This window comes from Podarcis gaigeae (assembly GCF_964106915.1).
Source record: "Podarcis gaigeae genome assembly, chromosome: 2".
Taxonomy (NCBI): domain Eukaryota; kingdom Metazoa; phylum Chordata; class Lepidosauria; order Squamata; family Lacertidae; genus Podarcis; species Podarcis gaigeae.
In genome coordinates, this window is record NC_139679.1 from 21,756,272 (window position 1) to 21,773,659 (window position 17,388).

A 17,388-nucleotide genomic window follows, 5' to 3' on the forward strand; every position below is an offset into this window, starting at 1 on the left:
GAATTCAGTTCAAAGGAAGCAGGAGGGGGAGGGGGGGAGGCGAGCTCCCAGCGGCGAAGCGCGCGGTCCAACCAAACTCTCGCGGAATCATTCTGCCGTCACTTCTGGGCGGGCTCTGGGCCGGCCAATGGAGCGGCGCGGCGCCAGGGCGCGGGCCAATGGGCGCTCGGCGGAGGGGGCGGGAGCGGCTGGCGGCGGCGCCGTCGGGTTTGGCTGGAGCAGAGAGGGCGCTTGAGGAGAACCGATCGGCGGCGGGGCGAATTGGCGGAGTCGAAGCGCTGCCCACTTCCCCCGCCGCGCCGCGCCTCCTGGCCCTCGCGGGCCGCCGCTCCCCGCGTCTCCCGCCACGCGACCCGGCCCCGTCGGAAAGGGCCCTCTCCCCCCCTCCCACCATGGCTCCTCAGAAGCACGGCGGCGCAGGAGGCGGCGGCGCGGGGCCCAGCTCGGCTGCTCCTAGCGGAGGGGGAGGCGCCGTCGCGGCCACCGCCACGGGCGGAGGCGCGGGCGGCGGCAGTGGCGGCGGGTTCGGCGGCGGCTCGACCTCGGCCGCTGCGCCGGGCGGCAAGTCCGGCGGCGCCGTGGGAGGCCTGGGCAGCGGCTACTCGGGGGGCGGCAGCGGCTGCGGCTCCTCGGCGTCGTCGGCAGCGGCCTCCTCGGCTGCGGCCCTCCCGCCGGTGAAGAAGCCGAAGATGGAGCAGATCCAGGCCGACCACGAGCTCTTTCTGCAGGCCTTCGAGAGTGAGCTTCGTGGGGGGGGAGGAGGGAGGGGGGTCCGAAAATAACAACCGTTCCCCTCCCTCCCCCCTCCCGCCCGAGTCGAGGCGTGATGGGCGGAGGAGAGGGAGCAGGATCGGCCGCTTATTGTGGGGCGGCGGGGCTGCCTTCCTTTCCCCCCTGGCGCGCGCGGGTCCTTCGGCGGGAGGTGGTTCCCCCCTTCTTTCGGTTGGGGAGGGGTGCTCTGCAAGCAATGCTGTTGCTCCTCTGGCAGGGTTGTCAGCCCCCAGGGCTGCCCGTGGGGGGAAACCCGCGCCCTGCCTAATTGTTATATTAATGAGGCCGTGCCACACACGCTCCCCCTCGAAGGATTTTAAGGAGTAGTCAGATTGCGCCTCTCGGTAGGATTACCTTTCGGGGCTCGGGAGAGCCGCGGGGGGCGTTGTAAGTTGATACTATGTTGTTACGAGTGTCTTCATCATCTCTCCCTCCCTCCCGACCCCTTGAGAGCTCATTGGGAAGCTGGTCTTCCTAAGCGATTGAAGGACTCCTTGCCCCACAAAAGATCATTTTCGAAGCTGAGGTTTTATGAACTGTAAGGAAAGTCAAGGGGGGGGGGGGAGGTATGGAGGGTTAGGGAACTGGTCTCTGGTTTTGAACCTTAAAAAGGTTGGTTATTCTATTTGGGGCACAAATTGCAGACTTGGTATTTTGAATTGTGTGGTGAAGGCTGAAGGTATGGATAATGCTGGTCAAGGAGGAGTGGAGAACTCGAAAAGGAAACTTGTGATCAGGAATTAGTCTGAAGAATGTGGCCGATTATTTGGTAGCCTTGCAAAATTGCCTTATTTATAGAAAAAGGTTTTAATTGCCACCCCTTTTTAAACATTGCAACAACTAGTTTTTAAAGTGAAAAGGTTCAGCCCCTAGAACTTTCATCTAACAAGACAGCAGCTTAACAAAAACATGGGGGGGGCAGCAGTTGTTCTTAGAACAATTAAAGCACATCTTCTGATTCTTGTAAAATGAAATTGTGAATGATAAATCTGTACACTTTACAGAGTAAGATTTTAAAGTTGGATTAGGAAGGAAATAGTGTGTTAAGTATTTGAGATGTTTTCTTCCACTTAAGTTATATATTTTCAGAAATGTTGAAGGGTTGTACGCTGACAGGCATAACTCTGGTTAAGCATCTGAATATTCCTCCTCCTTTGTGAACTTTGTGTTTCATAGAAGCCAAGTAGTCAAGACTTTGCTAGCAAGATGGAATGTATTATATCCAAGGGCATAATGCTGCTGTTGGTTATTCAAGTGTCAGGGATGCAAAATTAGCTTCTGGAAATACTCCATTCCACGAAAGTATTTTTAATCTATCTTATTGGATCTACTGCTGTATGTTGCGGGTGTTTATTTTCAAATATATACTGCCATATTTCCCTGTAGTAGATGGGTAGTGGTCACTTGGTTGTAGCTGATAGTGACTAGGTTGCTGCTTGAAAGTGCCCACTTTCTTCATTACAGTCTAGGTATTTATGTACTACACATGTTTGGTATGAATGGATAATGTTGTGTATTCAAAAATTTAATGTGTTGCAGGGAAAACCTAGTAAAGTGTCAAATTATCTGCTTTGTAAAAGACTGCTCTATTTTCTCTCACAGAACCAACACAAATATATAGATTTCTACGCACCCGCAATCTCATAGCTGTGAGTAACTGTTAATCCTTTATTTTAATTTTTTGATCCTCTCATGGCAATGTTGAATTGACTTTTTTCATTTTCTGTTGCAGCCAATATTCTTGCACAGAACTCTCACGTATATGTCCCACAGAAACTCTCGAACAAATATCAAAAGGTAACTTCACATATTAAAAATGTTTGCTATTTAATATGTTAGCGTCCTCCCCTCTTTAGCAACTGAGATTATGATAATAGTAGGGTACTGCCTATGTATAGTATGAATGATAACTTTCTCCAAAATTGGGACCTAAATTCTTTTTGTAAACTTCACTTGGAAATGAACTTAATGACCACATAACATAGCCTTGTATTTGTCTTAAATTTTCATGTGGTTTGGTTTGCAATGTGAGCTTGCAAGTGGTAGTTTTCAGAGATTCACTTTGCTGATGCATAGCAATGAAAAATATCAACTGTTTGCTGTCAAAGATGAAATTACATTGCAGAAAAAATGTATATACTACATAAGTAATGGGGAGTGTTTGGTAATTAACATTGTATTGTGCTTGCTATTTAGCTGTTACTGCTTGTGGTACTTCCATCTTAAGTCACAATGCTATGTTTCAGGTCAATGTGGGTAATACTTTTATATTTTTTTTAAACTTAGCCTCTCAGTGAAAAATAATTTTAGACAATGTCTGTGGGAAAGTAAAGAAAAATGGTAATCCAAACTAACTTCATTTTTGAGCTTCTGCAGTGGGTTTAGCAATCAAGAGCCTTGAAATACTAATACACTTCAAAATAATTAAAACTGCCTTTAGCTTTGAGTGCTTGCAACGTAATGTTTTTATCTCAGATAACCTATAAAGATTAAATTTGTAACTCCACTTGAATGGAATTAGCGGTGCAAAACATTGTTTGAGTCAACAAGATACGCATAAGATACGTCAGAGGATGGAAAAAAACAGAGCGATAAAATGTACACTGAAGGAATGGGGTATGCTTGCCACGGAAAAGGGAACTACAATGGGAATTAATTCTTAGGCATATAGCATTGCTGTTGCCCATTAACATGAATTGTTCTCCAAAGCCATTTAAAATAAAGCAAGAACCAACAGATTTAAATAATGTAAAAATAGGTCTAATTAGTCAGAAGACTGTAGTGGAGTATAGGTCAGTGGACATCTAGGATAATCTATTCTTGGAGATTTAGGAGTTAGGTTTGTGTGCTGTAGGGTGTTAGTGCAAACAGAGGGATGAAGTCTTGATCATGTTCTGAGTCTGGGACGTTTTGTCAAATAACTTGTAATGGTCAGTGCTGCTACCGGATGATAGGGAGCATCAGCTACATATAGGTGTATTTTTTTGATATTTCTTTGTTTCAATGTAGTTGCGGTATTGAAAGAGTATGGCTATTTAAGGACTCATAGAATTCCTCAAACTAAATCTGTTTTCTTTCCAGAAATATCTTACATTTAACGACAATATGGGAGCCTGCTTTTTCTGCTACTGCAGATAGCCAAGGAATATTTTTTTACTGCAACATCTATACTTAGTATATATTTCTGCAGTGTGATGGAGAAAGATGAAATTGGCTGTGTTTGCACATCATGGTAAACCATAAACCATGGATTGCCATGTTCAAATGAATTGTGCTTGCTTTACTCCTCAGCCACATTGGGAGGAACCAAATTGTGATCACTAGCTTAGCAGTCCAAACAAGTGATCATGGTTTGGTTTGGTTTGGTTTGGTTTGGTTTGCTCTTTAAAGAAAACCATACCGATAAGCCAATGTTTCTTCTTGGCATACCAGTTATAGCTTGAGCAAAATAAACTGGTTCCTAATTGGGCTGTAACACTAAATTGGGGGTCATGGATTTGTTTTCTCCCATCCCAAGAGGGAAGTAGCAAAATAGCTGCTATTCTCCTGTACATAGTAAGTCATAGCTTACTGTGATATGCAAAAGCTGCCTTTGTGTATGTTTCTACTGCTGCTAATTGGTAGACAGCATTGGTAAATGCCACATTTCACTCTGAAAAGGCCTAGATTCTTAGCTTTAATCTTTAATTCATGTTTGCATATAGTTAGTTGACTGGTAAACATTTGGTAAGAAAGAACTGCATCCAAGAGGCCAGGCAGTGAAGCTTTTGTAAATGAGATCTGTTGGTTGTTTCCAGCAATGTGGTATAAATGACAGTGTGACATAAATGACTATTAAAATGTGTTAAGGGCTAGTAACTATGTGTAATATTCATAAGAATATGAATGTGCAAGCGCAGCCATGAGAATTGCAAAATAAGGTCATCTGAATTGTAGGTGAATGATGGTCTTGTCAACTATGTTCTGCGAGAAGCAAAAAGAACAATGTTGCTGAAAACATTTTTATTCTGTCTTTTCCTGAAGTGTACTCTCAAGGCAGCTCACAGCTACAAATAATAAAGTACAAAGAATTAAACTGTAAAAGCCATCAGTTTAAACAGGGAGACCAAATTAGGAGAATGCTTGCTGAAATAAAATTGTCTTTACCACCCGCCAAAGGACAGGATGTATTATGGGGGCCAAACCATACCTCTGTAAAAGAGCTATTTCACAATATGGATGCCACAGGTGAGAAGACCCACTCTTGTGCTTGCCCACCATTCTTCAGATAGCAGGGGAACACGGAAGAGGGCCTCCCATTATGGAATCTAGAGGAGACCCATAACAGACTTTCTGGACAGATTCATGCAGGAGTCAGTGTTTCCTCGCCTCACTGTTTAGGACTCCAAAAATCAAAGGCTGGAGCTGGTTCACCACAACATGGTCAGGTATCTTAATCAAAAATGCAGATTAGAAACTGGGCAAAACTCATTCATATTGGAGAGAAGTGCAAGGATATCTTCAAGAGTGTCTTCACAATTACTTAAGTGCTGTCAAACGACCTCTGCAACCCAAACCCTGTTCTGGCTGCATTTACAAGCCATGATGAACAAAGATCATGCTGGGTCTTTCAGTTTCAAGAATCTTGTCCACATTCTCACATTGTGCAAAATTAAAAGTATAAGGCATGGGGAGGTCTGAAAAGCTGCTTTAGAGCAAACTGCAGGACTTCTCACAGGCATCTGGTTAGACATTGTAAGAAACATGACAATAGGCCTTTCGTTTGATCCATCAGGGCTCTTATGTTTGCAAAGGGCAGTGCAAAGCAGGAGATCCCATATAGATTCTAGCGAGAAAAGGGTTACTTAGCAGAGTTGTACACACCCACCCTCCTATTAACAAAACGTATCACATTTCCCTTCGCCACGAACAAATGACCCGCAGGGAATGATACTTAAATTCCACAAAGTCGAGAGTTCTGTGCTTTAAGCTGGATCCAACCAAGACAAAGGTGCTTTAGGGGACATGAACAAATGACCTCGCGGGGAACGATATTTAAATTCTACAAAGTCAAGAGAGTCAAAGTCGAGAGTTCCAGGGAGGAAGGAATGTGTTTGGAGCATTGGAGGGACTTGTAAACAAGGGTGTTTATGAGGGAAGTTTGAGGGGGAAGCCTGCAGTGCTGTCTCATGGTGCATGTAGGACCAAGAGACATTGACAGCAAGGGAGCTGCTTCAGTGACCTGCAACACCAGTGCCATGTTTGTCTTCCTGCCTGAGAATGCAAAACTGCACCTGCAGTGAGTACAAGCTAGTTGCCTTGCTGGAAGAGAAGCTACAGCAACTTTAGGCAGAAAACCAGGACTGTCAGGAGCCATGCTGTGTCTCTGGAGCTACAAAATCAATTTCATGTCCTCACCTCAGATACTGATTCTCAGCCTGAGGAGCAAGAACAGCAACTGCAGGCTTTGGAATACATTGAGGTAGTAGTGGACAGTGGACAGAATGATTTCTGCCACCCCCCAGAGAAGAAAAGATGTGTGGTGGCGGAGGACGGGGCAGCAATGTGTGGAGGAATGACTGGTGGTTTTAGTTGTCCCTACCCGAATGTACAAAGTACAGGAAGCAAGCAAGAAGAACTTGAGCTCTTCTAGGATGACAAATATGACCCAATAAGCATTGCTGAAACTTGGTGAGATGAGACTCATGGCTGGAATGTAGAATCTGAGGGGTACAACCTGCTCAAAATAAATGATGTGTACACTTTTGATGATATCTAAGATTTTGAGCATGGAAGATAGATTGTGTAAAAATTGTAGGAGAGGGAAAGAACAGTGATCTTACTGGAGGAGCTTTTGGATGTAATCTCAGAACCTCTGTCTATAATCTTTGAGAATTCTTGGAGAACAGGTGAAGTCCCTGTAGATTGGAGGTGGGCAAATATTGTCCCCATCTTAAAAAGGGGGGGGGGGGAGAGAATACCCAGGTAACTACTGACTGGTGAGCTTGACAGCAGTGCCTGGAAAGGTCCTAAAAAAGATAATTAAATTGTCATGCTGTGATTACTGAAACCCATCCATAGGTTTCTCAAAAACAAGTCATGCCAGATGAATCTTATTTTTCTTTTTTTTATAGTTACCAGCTTAGTGGATTAGGGGAGTGCTGTGGACGTAGTGTACCTTGATTTCAGTAAGGCTTTTGAAAAAGTCCTTCATAATATTCCTGTGCAGAAGCTGGTAAAACGTAGACTGGACAAAGTAACTTTTAGGTGAATTTGACTGACCAAACCCAAAGAGTGTCCATGAATGTTCCTTGTCATCCTGGGGAGAAGTGACAAGTAGGGTGCCGCAGGGTTCTGTCCTGAACCCTTTGTTGTACAACATCTTTATAAATGATTTGGATGATGGAATTGAGGGGATGTTAATCAAAATTGCAGATGAGAGCAAACTGGATTGGGATTCAAAATGACCTTAACAGATTGGAGAGCTGGGCCAAAATTAACCAAATTAATTTCAGTAGAGAGAAATGCAAGGTTCTATACTTAGGCAGGAAGAACCAGCTGCACAAATATAAAATTTGGGACAGCTGGATTGCCAGTAGTATACAGTGGTACCTCAGGTTACAGACGCTTCAGGTTATAGACTCCGCTAACCCAAAAATAGTACCTTGGGTTAAGAACTTTGCTTCAGGATGAGAACAGAAATTGTGCTGTGGCGGCAGGCGCCATTAGCTAAAGTGGTGCTTCAGGTTAAGAACGGACCTCCAGAACAAATTAAGTTCTTAACCCAAGGTACCACTGTATATGAAAAGGATATTGGGATCATAATAGACCAAAAGAGTCAACAGTGTGATGCAACAGCAAAAAAAAGTCAGTGCTATTTTAGGTTGCATCAACAGAAATATAGCGTCCAGATGAAGGGAAGTAATAGTACTGCGCTATTCTGCCTTGGTCAGCCACACTTGTGTCCACAATTTGAGAAGGACAAGCTGGAATGCATGCAGAGTAGGACAGTCAAGATTATCAAGTGTCTGGAAACAAAGCCTTATTAGAAGTGGTTGAGGAAGTTGAAGATGTTTCGCCTGGAAAAGAGGAGACAGGAGATATTGAAAGGGCTGTCACATGGAAGGCGGAGCAGGCTTGGGACCTGAACCAATGGATTCAAGAAAGGAATTTATGAGTAAACATCAGGAAGAGCTTTCCGACAGTAAGAGCTGTCAACGGAACTGATCCCCTTGGAAGGTGGCAGATGCTTCTTTCTTGGATGTTCTAAAGCACAGGTTGGATGGCTATCTGTCAAGGATGCTTTAGCTGAGATTCCCGCATAGCAGGGCTTTGTACTAGATAACCCTTGGTGTCACTTCCCCCATCTTCCCTCCGTGTGTGTGTTTAGATTGTAAGCCTGCGGGTAGGGAGTGTTTTGTTTTGCTCATGTAAGCAGCTCTGAAAGCCTTTTTGGCTGAAGAACGGGGTACAAATTCTATAAATTTAGTATCCTGTCTTTATAAATCCAGTTGTAAGGACACACAATGGAAGCTAGCAGAGTGTTGGACAAGGCTCCTTGAAAAAGGGTATTGAATCCTAGGGTCACACGCATGCTCATCTGATTCAGGAGATTGTTGCATCAATCAGCCTGGTGGGCAGAGATAGGGGATTTATGCTTCCTTCCTCCAAACAGATACTCGTAGTATGCAACATGTCTATTTTCTCACCCAGAATCAAATCGTGGATGAACTTTGTTTCTTTATTAACTGACCCTGTATTCACCCACAACATTTGAAGACTTGGTGGATTGCTAGCGAGGCTACCTCAGTTCCCAGGACTGAAGGATGGATCAGGAGAGACACCTGTGTGATATCTCAGCTTCCGATTACCTGGCGTGTTCTTCCCTATCCCATACACCTTCCTGTCTTACACATATCCAGTAACATGGCCCCATCCGTCTAGCTTCAGAAACATACTTCCAATATAAACAAATATTTAACAATGGTTCCACACATAAGCCTTCAAGTGCTAAGAACAACTAAACCTCAGCAGTTCTGCATGGGCAGAGACTAAACTATATATTTTAAGCCCTAAGCTGCAGAGACGTCAAAATGTTCACAGTTACTAGCTTTCTGAATATAAGGCGGCTGAGTGAGTTTGGCGTGGATTGTCTTGTATAAATATATATTCATGTTTCCGTTTGAGTAAATTATTTACAAAGCAATGAAAATAGCATTGCTTAAGCCTTTAAGGAACTTGCACTATTCCTTTTTCTTTTTTTACTTTTGTTCTTTGCCTTACAGATGTACTTAGACTTTATTTGAAATTTCCTATCGTTGTTTTAAAAAGTAGGTTAACTGTAGCCTAACATGGATGTTGCATGAATGTTCTCTCATATATATATATTTTTGTCCTTAGAATTGGAAAGGGAAGTACCTTCCAATTATATATACTTATTTAATTTCTCAGTCTTTTACAACTTGAGAAATAAAAGTATTAAAGCTTGGTGCGTGCAGTCAAGTATAGGATTTCAAGATCTATTTGATAAGAAACCAGCTTTTCTCAATTGTGAATTATTTTCAGTTTGACAGGCTGATCTAAACTATTGTGTAACCTTTTTCACTTACCTTCTTAGAGAAATGCATCTAGCAACCACTTGCTGATGACTGGCCTAAGTCCTCCTTGTACTATACCCCAATATTCAGTAAAGGGCTGTCATATGAAGACACTGGCACACTGCCAGACCTGAATGTTTTTATACAAGGAATGTCGCTAGTGTTCAGCTGAGCTCCCACAAAGCAAAAACAGCTTTTCTGAATTCTAGTTCTGTAACTCTAGAATTCAGTTTCTGATACCTTTGTCTATTTATGCCTGTGGTGATTCTTAAGTGATAGTACATTTTACTTCTGTAAGTGTTCTTGAGCTAAGCGTAAATATTGAAACGTTTTGAAAATAGTCATGATTGAAAGACAAAATATTTAGGGATTAACATCATGCGGCTAAACACTAGCTTTCTGAGTCATATTGTGAAGTATTTCACAACTTGGTGCACCCGACTCCCTTCCAGGTCCTAAAAAAAAGCTATTGGAACAAATCTTTATGAAGCAAAACTTAACAACATAATGGAGATCAGTGAAATTTGAAAAAAACACAACTTTTATTACAGGAAAACATTCAGAGTAGACGGGATGCTGACGAAAGTAGAGAAAAAACAGGGAGAACACGACTTGCAAAGGTAACATTCATTTTATCTACCGAGAATGTTTCAGTAACAGTGTTTCAAATGGGATTATGTATTTTCTATGTCAGTAGAAGTCATACTGAAATATGACTGGAAGTATAATGAAATTCTGCTCCTCCCATAATAAAATACATGTGAACTAATTTTACCGGAGGTGTTGTGTGTGGTGTCTGTTTGTTCTCTGGTAAACTTGCGCTATAGTGTGGATGAAATAAAACATACATTCACTTCCTGAAAAGTGGCAAAACATGCAAACCAGCTCTAGTAATTTATTTGTTTTTGAAATTTCATTGATTTCCATTATGTAGTTGAATCACGGTTTATTCTGTAGTGCATGTGCGGAAACACACCTTTCCATCTGTTGCTGCAGATTGCTTGTTGTTGTTGCATTTGTGTTAGTGAACATGACGAAACCTTGCCAGAAAACCTTCATAAAATGCCTGTGCTATGTTGTAGATAGGAATAAGTTCATTGATCATCATTATTTAATTATTTCTATGACTCCCAAGTGTCAACATATCAGTTGATAGATGGGGAAGTATCTTCTTGAAATTGCAGCTTCACATTTTGGGAGTAATTCTGGACCCAGCCTTGACCCTGGGTCTGTGGTGGAATATGCTTTTGCCCAGCTCGGGTGATCACATCATGCTTGAACTACTTCATGGGGCAGCCTTTGAAGAGTGTTCAGAAAAATAAACTGTGACGGCTAGGATATTAATTAGAGATGAATGCCAGGGGTAAATTCCATCATTGTTGGAACAGCTGAATTGGCCTCCAGTTGGTTTCTGGGCCCAATTCAAAGTGCTGGTTAAGACATGTGAAGTCTTATATGGTAGGGGACCAGGATTCTTGATGGACCATCTTCTCCATTATGAGTCTGCTCAAGTATTAAGATAATTAACAGGAGAAATTTTGTGCTCCTGGGACCAGAGTGATGGTCTTTTTAGTGGCCTTGGTCAGACTTTGGAATTTCCTCCCAGACACATGTACCTCACTCTTTACCTGACATGTCTTCCACCGCAATGTGAAAACCTTCCACTTTAGGGAAAACCTTGGTTTGTTAGTTATTTTAGTGCACTTGGTTGACCATCCTTAAGGTGTTTTTTGTTTTTTGTTGCTGTACAGTTTTTAGTTATGTGTTATCGTTCATATCTTAATTTAATGTTAATTTTGTTGGCCACCTTGAACTATTTGGAAAGATAGGGTATAAATGACCGTGTTTAAAAACCTGAATTGAATACAAAACAAAGAAAGCTATTTTGAACTTGTTAATGAATCGGTGACCCTATTATCAATTATTTATTGTAAGAAAAAAATCATAGGCTGCTTAAGCATAAAACTCCTAAGAGGACACACAATAAAAATAAAGGAAATTAATAAATTAATACAATTAATAAAGGAAGGGAAGCATTGTTGCACTTGAACGCATTCCACGTGCACAATCATATAGTTGTGATATGATCCAAAATATGAGTGAAAAACAGTGATTTGACCCTTAGGTATAGTCCCTTCAGGAAATTCCTGGGCCAATGCTTTGTCCCATGATGTTGCTAAAGGGAGGCATGTTTCATGTTTTCATAAGAACATGAGAAGGACCCATCTGATTAACATCCTGCATTGGCCAGCCAGATACTTCTAGAAATTCCTAAACTGTCTAAAAAAGCAGCCACGTGTGAAGTGCATTGTTGTAACATAATTTGGGTGCAATTATTGCATGAATGAGGCCAGGTTAGATTAAGAAAATAAATGTTAAAAAAGATTATTTGTTGTCGTCTTCTCTCACATTTCTTAAATGTGCCTAGAATGTCTGAAGAGTGAAACAATATTTGTTTCCTTATTTTAGCTTGTCTGCTCATCTACAACTCACCTTTACTGGTTTCTTCCATAAAAATGGTACGTATTTCATCATACACTTTTTCTTTCAATGTCGTTTACTGATGATAAAGGAATGTTTTGGTGTGTAACTGAGGTTCATAGACCTCTGCATTTTCACTGGGTAAAATAGCATTTTTGGTGGTTTGCTTGTAGACCGCAAAATGTGTCCTTATAAAATCATTTCATTATGACTAAGCTGAATGGTATATCCTTATATAGTACACTTAACATTTTGGGATGATATGTTATCATGGAGAAACAACCAAGATCACTTAAAAATAACAGTAGAAATGATCTAAGCTAGAATCAAGATGCATTTAAATTTTAGTGCTGTAACCCATGTAATTTTATTGGGACATGTGCAGGCAGACAACATTAAAGACTGGCCTCTTGGTTGAATGGTGTTAAATTGTCAGAAAGTGTTGAGCTCTACATGTCCATGAAAATGGCAACAGTCCTCTTTCTGCAAATTGCTGTTTGCTTGCTCCCCAAAATGAATAGCTGTTGCAGGGTTGGAATCAGCTTTCGGGGGACATGGTCCCAGTGCCCTGTTGGAGCCCTTGCTCTGTCCTATGGGATTTATTCTCATTAGCTAACCAATAGCTAATGAAATTGCTTTTTTACAAAAAATAGTTACTAGGAAGGTGGTGAGCTGGCAGAAGTAAGGCCCAGTGCTTTGATAGAATAGACAAAGCAGCTGCATGTAATCTTCATTTTCCTGGAATTACTCTGGACCTGGTAGTGGGTTCATCCTCACCTGACACGGCACTTTATAGTGCTGGGCTGAGCACTGCCACCCTAGCAGCAGCTTGAAAAAGAAGAGGGGGGACATCAGGGATCCACTATCAGCCTCAGTGGGCCCTGTCATTTGCCCCATCTTGTGGCTATTAACCCTGGGCTTCAGCAGTGGCTCCAGTGATAACAGCTAAGAGTTAACATGCGCTTCTCCATTCAACTCTCCCCTTGATCTCTCTCCTCCTCCCCGCCCTGCACACAAATTGGGTAATGCAGTACAGGGCCTGTGCTTAAGGTTCTCTATATAGTTTAAAGGGCCAGTGACTCATTAAAGCAAAAAGACAGCACCTAGACTGGCAGATATGTATCTGGGTTGCACTGGGGTAGAACCTCTCTTTCAGAAGTTTAAAACATTTTCCCCCTTGGGCTCTTTTTAGATAAGCCATTGCAAAACTCAGAAAATGAACAAAGTTCTGTAACTCTGGAAGTACTGCTTATAAAAGTTTGCCACAAGAAACGAAAGGTAAGTTTAGGCATGGTTTAGCAATAGCAGGAGAAAGCAGCTTTTAACAGTCGAGTTTCCTAAAAATATATATAAACCATTTTCTTTATTAACGAGACTCTGCAAAGGCGTTTAAATATAATATAATACAACAGTGCACAGTTAAATTCAATACTGTAAGATCTCCAAAATGCTGCTGCTTCTATTATTATTATTATTATTTATTAATTATAGCCCACATTTTCCCTGGTGGGAAATCAATCATTTAAGTATTACTACAAGTCATAAAGAAAAAAGTAATAATCATTTTCCAGTTGATTTTAATATTTTGTCTGTATTCCCTGCTTTTAAAATCCCCCCAAACAATATGGGTTCACAGAATCTTGTGCTTTGTTGCTCTAATAAAATAATGAATTCAATAAATGTTGAAAGAGATTACTTGCTGTCTTCTCTCTCAATTTAAGCAGATTTGTTAACTTCATCATATGTGTCATATCCTAGATTTAGACTACACAATAATCTATAGAAGAGGGAGTTTTACAGTAACATATTCATCATTTATAAACTGTTTCCCATCCCCCCAATGGGTCTTCGTTAAACCTCACAGGCATTTCATTTTCACTTTATCCAGATACTGAAAAGTATTAAATATGTTCTATGTCTACAGGATGTTAGTTGTCCAGTAAGGCAAGTACCTACTGGTAAAAAGCAGGTGCCCTTGAATCCAGACCTCAACCAAATGAAACCAGGCAGCTTTCCATCACTAGCAGTTTCCAGCAACGAATTTGAACCCAGTAACAGCCATATGGTGAAGTCTTACTCATTATTATTCAGAGTAACGCGTCCAGGAAGAAGAGAATTTAATGGGATGATAAATGGTGAAACTAATGAAAACATTGGTAAGCATGAAGTATATCCAGAACTTACTCATTTAATCGGGGGAAATCAGCTAGCTGCTTAAAAGAAAAATATTAAGCAGGCTTTTGAATGTGTGGGCGTTAATTGCTTTATACTTCCAATCCTATACTCAACAGTTTTTCTGGGTGAGTGGTTTTAGGATGAGACAAAGTGTTCCTGACAACCCTAGAGGTTTCAGATCCACTGCCTTGACTGTAGATGTATGTGTCCATGGAAATTCCCCCACGTACTGCAGACAGGCTCTGCTGGTGAAGTGGGTGGCACAGAGGAAGAGCACATCTATGCCTATTCATTCCATGGATAAATACACCCATCAGGAACTGGTGTAAATAATTTCCCATTAAAAGGTTAAGGATCGACATGGGAACTGTTTGGACGTCACACTGGCATACACGATTGCACAACCACCACTACAGCTGAAATTTCAAGAAGCCTGCACTCCTTGCAAGAATACTAACTTTGGGGTTTCTATATTCATTTTTTCATGGTAGAATCGAACTTGATTTTTCGATGTCCTTGGAAGATTCTTAACTGAGCCTTATTCTCATAATGTAATATTTACTAGGGGTTGAACAAAGAACTTTGTCTAAAGTTTGAAACAATTGTTAAAATAAACCCTCATTGAGTCTAATTCAGTGACTCTTACTGAACAGCTATGCCAGAAAATTTGTGTATATTTTTTCTTTACATAATATTTAGTGTGCTTATTTACATAATATTTACATAATATTACATAATATTTAGCTTTACATAATATTTAGTGTGCTTAAATGCAGATGTTAACGAGGAGCTTCCAGCTAGAAGAAAACGCAATTCTTCCAACCGTGAAGATGGGGAGAAGACTTTTGTAGCACAAATGACTGTATTTGATAAAAACAGGTAATACTTTTAAAAAAGAGACTTCTCCCAGGGCATGTATTGGATTTGCATTTTCTGCGTGAATTTCATTTTAATCTTTTAAATGTCTTCTGTAAAATAAATCCTAATTTTAGAGATTCATGTTTCCCAAAACAGCATTGAGAAATTCTTTGTCATGGCTAGAGATGTGAAATTTTGAAGCAATAGGAGGAAATCAGAAATTTTGGGGGAAATTGAAAAAATGCAAGATTTACTTTTAAACCACCTTTACAAGTCAACCATCAATTTAGAAGCATAAAATGTATTGTGTATGAATTGGTTAGCCATAAAATTATCATGTTTGGTATATTAAAAACAGTTCATTCAAACAAATGAGCAAATTTCCTTTTTTAATATTTTGCTACAAATGAGCTACTATAAGAAGCCACCACATTTTTTATTTGCACCAGTTTATGAGGAACAAGCAAAAAATAAATAAAAGAAACCATTGGCATTATAGTAAAACAAAGAAGAAGATTAAGTATTCCAGAAACTATTTCCTCCAGTACATAACCTTACATAAAAGTCTTCCTCTCGCATAGTTTTTAGAAATCATTTAGGGGGAATAAATATATTGTTCTGAACATTTTATTCCTCTCCCTAGTTTTTCTCTCTCTCCACACCCCAAGCCTTCACATTTTTAGTAGTGGCATAGTAAAAAGAATTGCCTGAAACATGCCTACTGCCCCATTCTATTTAAAATGCAAGCTCCCCATGTGTACATAATAGTATCAAAATAGTGTCAATAAATAAACCCCACACATTTCTGACGTCTGTGTTTGTTTTAAAACATGTGACTGCTGGGGTCCTGATCTGGTGGAATGCTTAAAATATTATGGGAAATGGTAGAGCTTTCATCCTTCAAGTGGGCTGTGCTATTGTGATTAAACTCTAGGATACTGAATTTATACATTTTTCACAAAAGTTACAAACTTGCAGCTTTAAGTTCCTGGCTAAACTATAAGTAGCTACCTTTCACTGTCTTTGTACTCTCCTTTCATGGATTATATTGGAACTTGATGTCTAGAATTCATGTGCCATCAACATAGTTTTTAAGGGCTTCCTGTGGTGGGTTTAACTAGGTATTTGCTACTTAAGTAATAAATTCCATTGGGTGAACAAGTGCAGCTGCTGTTCTAATGAAACTATACACTTTATTGTCATGCTGCTAATTTTCAGGGAGGGGGGTGGAATAAATAGATTTAGGAATATTTGTATTCAGTTGTCATGTACGTTGGACTATTTAGAGAACTGGCTGGGATTCGCATAAGCCCTTGCTCAGGTGTGCTTTGGGGCAGGTATGTGACATGCAACTACAACAGGAAGGGGAACTTTTAAAAGCCCTAGTGTGCGTGCAGCCCAGCCGTGATGTGGATGATGGATTCATGCAAATTAACATGACTTGTTATTGAATACCAGCTAATGAAATTAATTTCTCTTTACATATATTTTGCGCAACAGACGACTGCAGCTTCTTGATGGGGAATATGAAGTAGCCATGCAAGAAATGGAAGAGTGCCCAGTCAGCAAGAAAAGAGCAACATGGGAGACAATACTGGATGGGAAGGTTTGTGCCATTGGCATTTGCCAAAAAGTCTTCTTGAAAAGTGTATATAAAGTGAGGAGCTTCAAAACACTCAAGGACCTTGAAAATAGTGATGCTTCTTGAAAGCTGTAGGACGGAAGCCTAGAAGCGAAATAGACTATTTAATTAACAAAAATTATTTACAGTGGTACCTTGGTTTACAACCATAATCCGTTGCGGAGGTCTGTTTGTAAACCAAAGCAGGTTGTAACCTAAGGCACGCTTTCACCAAGGGGGCCTCCCCCCAAAAAATTGTTGGTAAGAAAATGGGTTGTAATCCAAAAAAAGGTTGCAAGCATGCACTTACGGTTTTGATGTGTTAGTAATCCAAAACGTATGCAAACCAAGGTACCACTGTACTGCATAATTGTAATAAAGCCTCAAAGCAAAAACAAACAAAAAACAAAACACCCCACAAGTCATTAAATTTATCAGTAAAAACAGTTAAAAACTGGTACTTTAAAAATAAACATGAAATCAACAGTAAGCTAAAAACAGATTAAATGCATAAAACATCTGTACGTCTGGATACGCTTGCTGTTTTTTGCAAGCGCTGAAAAGGTGCCTGATGTCAGTAGCTGGCGGTGGCATCTGTAACGGTCCCAATTTGAAGCTCCTTTGAAAATCTCTCAAAGCAATATATTTTTGTTTCAGAGGTTACCTCCATTTGAAACATTTTCTCAGGGACCCACACTTCAGTTTACCCTACGATGGTCAGGAGAGGCAAATGACAAACCGACAACTCCTACTGCGAAGCCGCTTTCAACACGGAATTCGGAGAGCTTCCCTCAAGAAAACAAGCCCAGCTCTGTGAAACCTACACAGACTATAGGTAAGGAAGTGTTGACATACAGATAGTGCTGCTTGCATACATTGGATTTTGTTTTCTTTTGTTGCCTAGTT

The 17,388-nt window shown here is 40.8% G+C and overlaps 1 protein-coding gene across 4 annotated transcripts in view; it reads left to right on the forward strand.

Moving 5' to 3' along the window:
• Window positions 1-215: 215 nt before the first annotated feature.
• The window catches only part of SUZ12 (SUZ12 polycomb repressive complex 2 subunit), a 30,513-nt gene continuing 13,340 nt past the window's right edge, over window positions 216-17,388 (forward strand). Inside the window, exons 1-10 of one of the 4 annotated variants that reach the window (XM_083727513.1) lie at window positions 216-738; window positions 2,374-2,420; window positions 2,504-2,568; window positions 9,899-9,967; window positions 11,817-11,866; window positions 13,021-13,106; window positions 13,753-13,984; window positions 14,780-14,882; window positions 16,362-16,467; window positions 17,170-17,317. In XM_083727513.1, the coding sequence (XP_083583639.1) occupies window positions 393-738; window positions 2,374-2,420; window positions 2,504-2,568; window positions 9,899-9,967; window positions 11,817-11,866; window positions 13,021-13,106; window positions 13,753-13,984; window positions 14,780-14,882; window positions 16,362-16,467; window positions 17,170-17,317 (1,252 nt within the window). In that variant the 5' untranslated portion in view covers window positions 216-392. Of the gene's footprint in view, window positions 739-2,373; window positions 2,421-2,503; window positions 2,569-9,898; window positions 9,968-11,816; window positions 11,867-13,020; window positions 13,107-13,752; window positions 13,985-14,779; window positions 14,883-16,361; window positions 16,468-17,139; window positions 17,318-17,388 lie in introns of all 4 variants that reach the window. The other 3 variants (XM_083727512.1, XM_083727515.1, XM_083727514.1) reach the window with 3 other exon arrangements.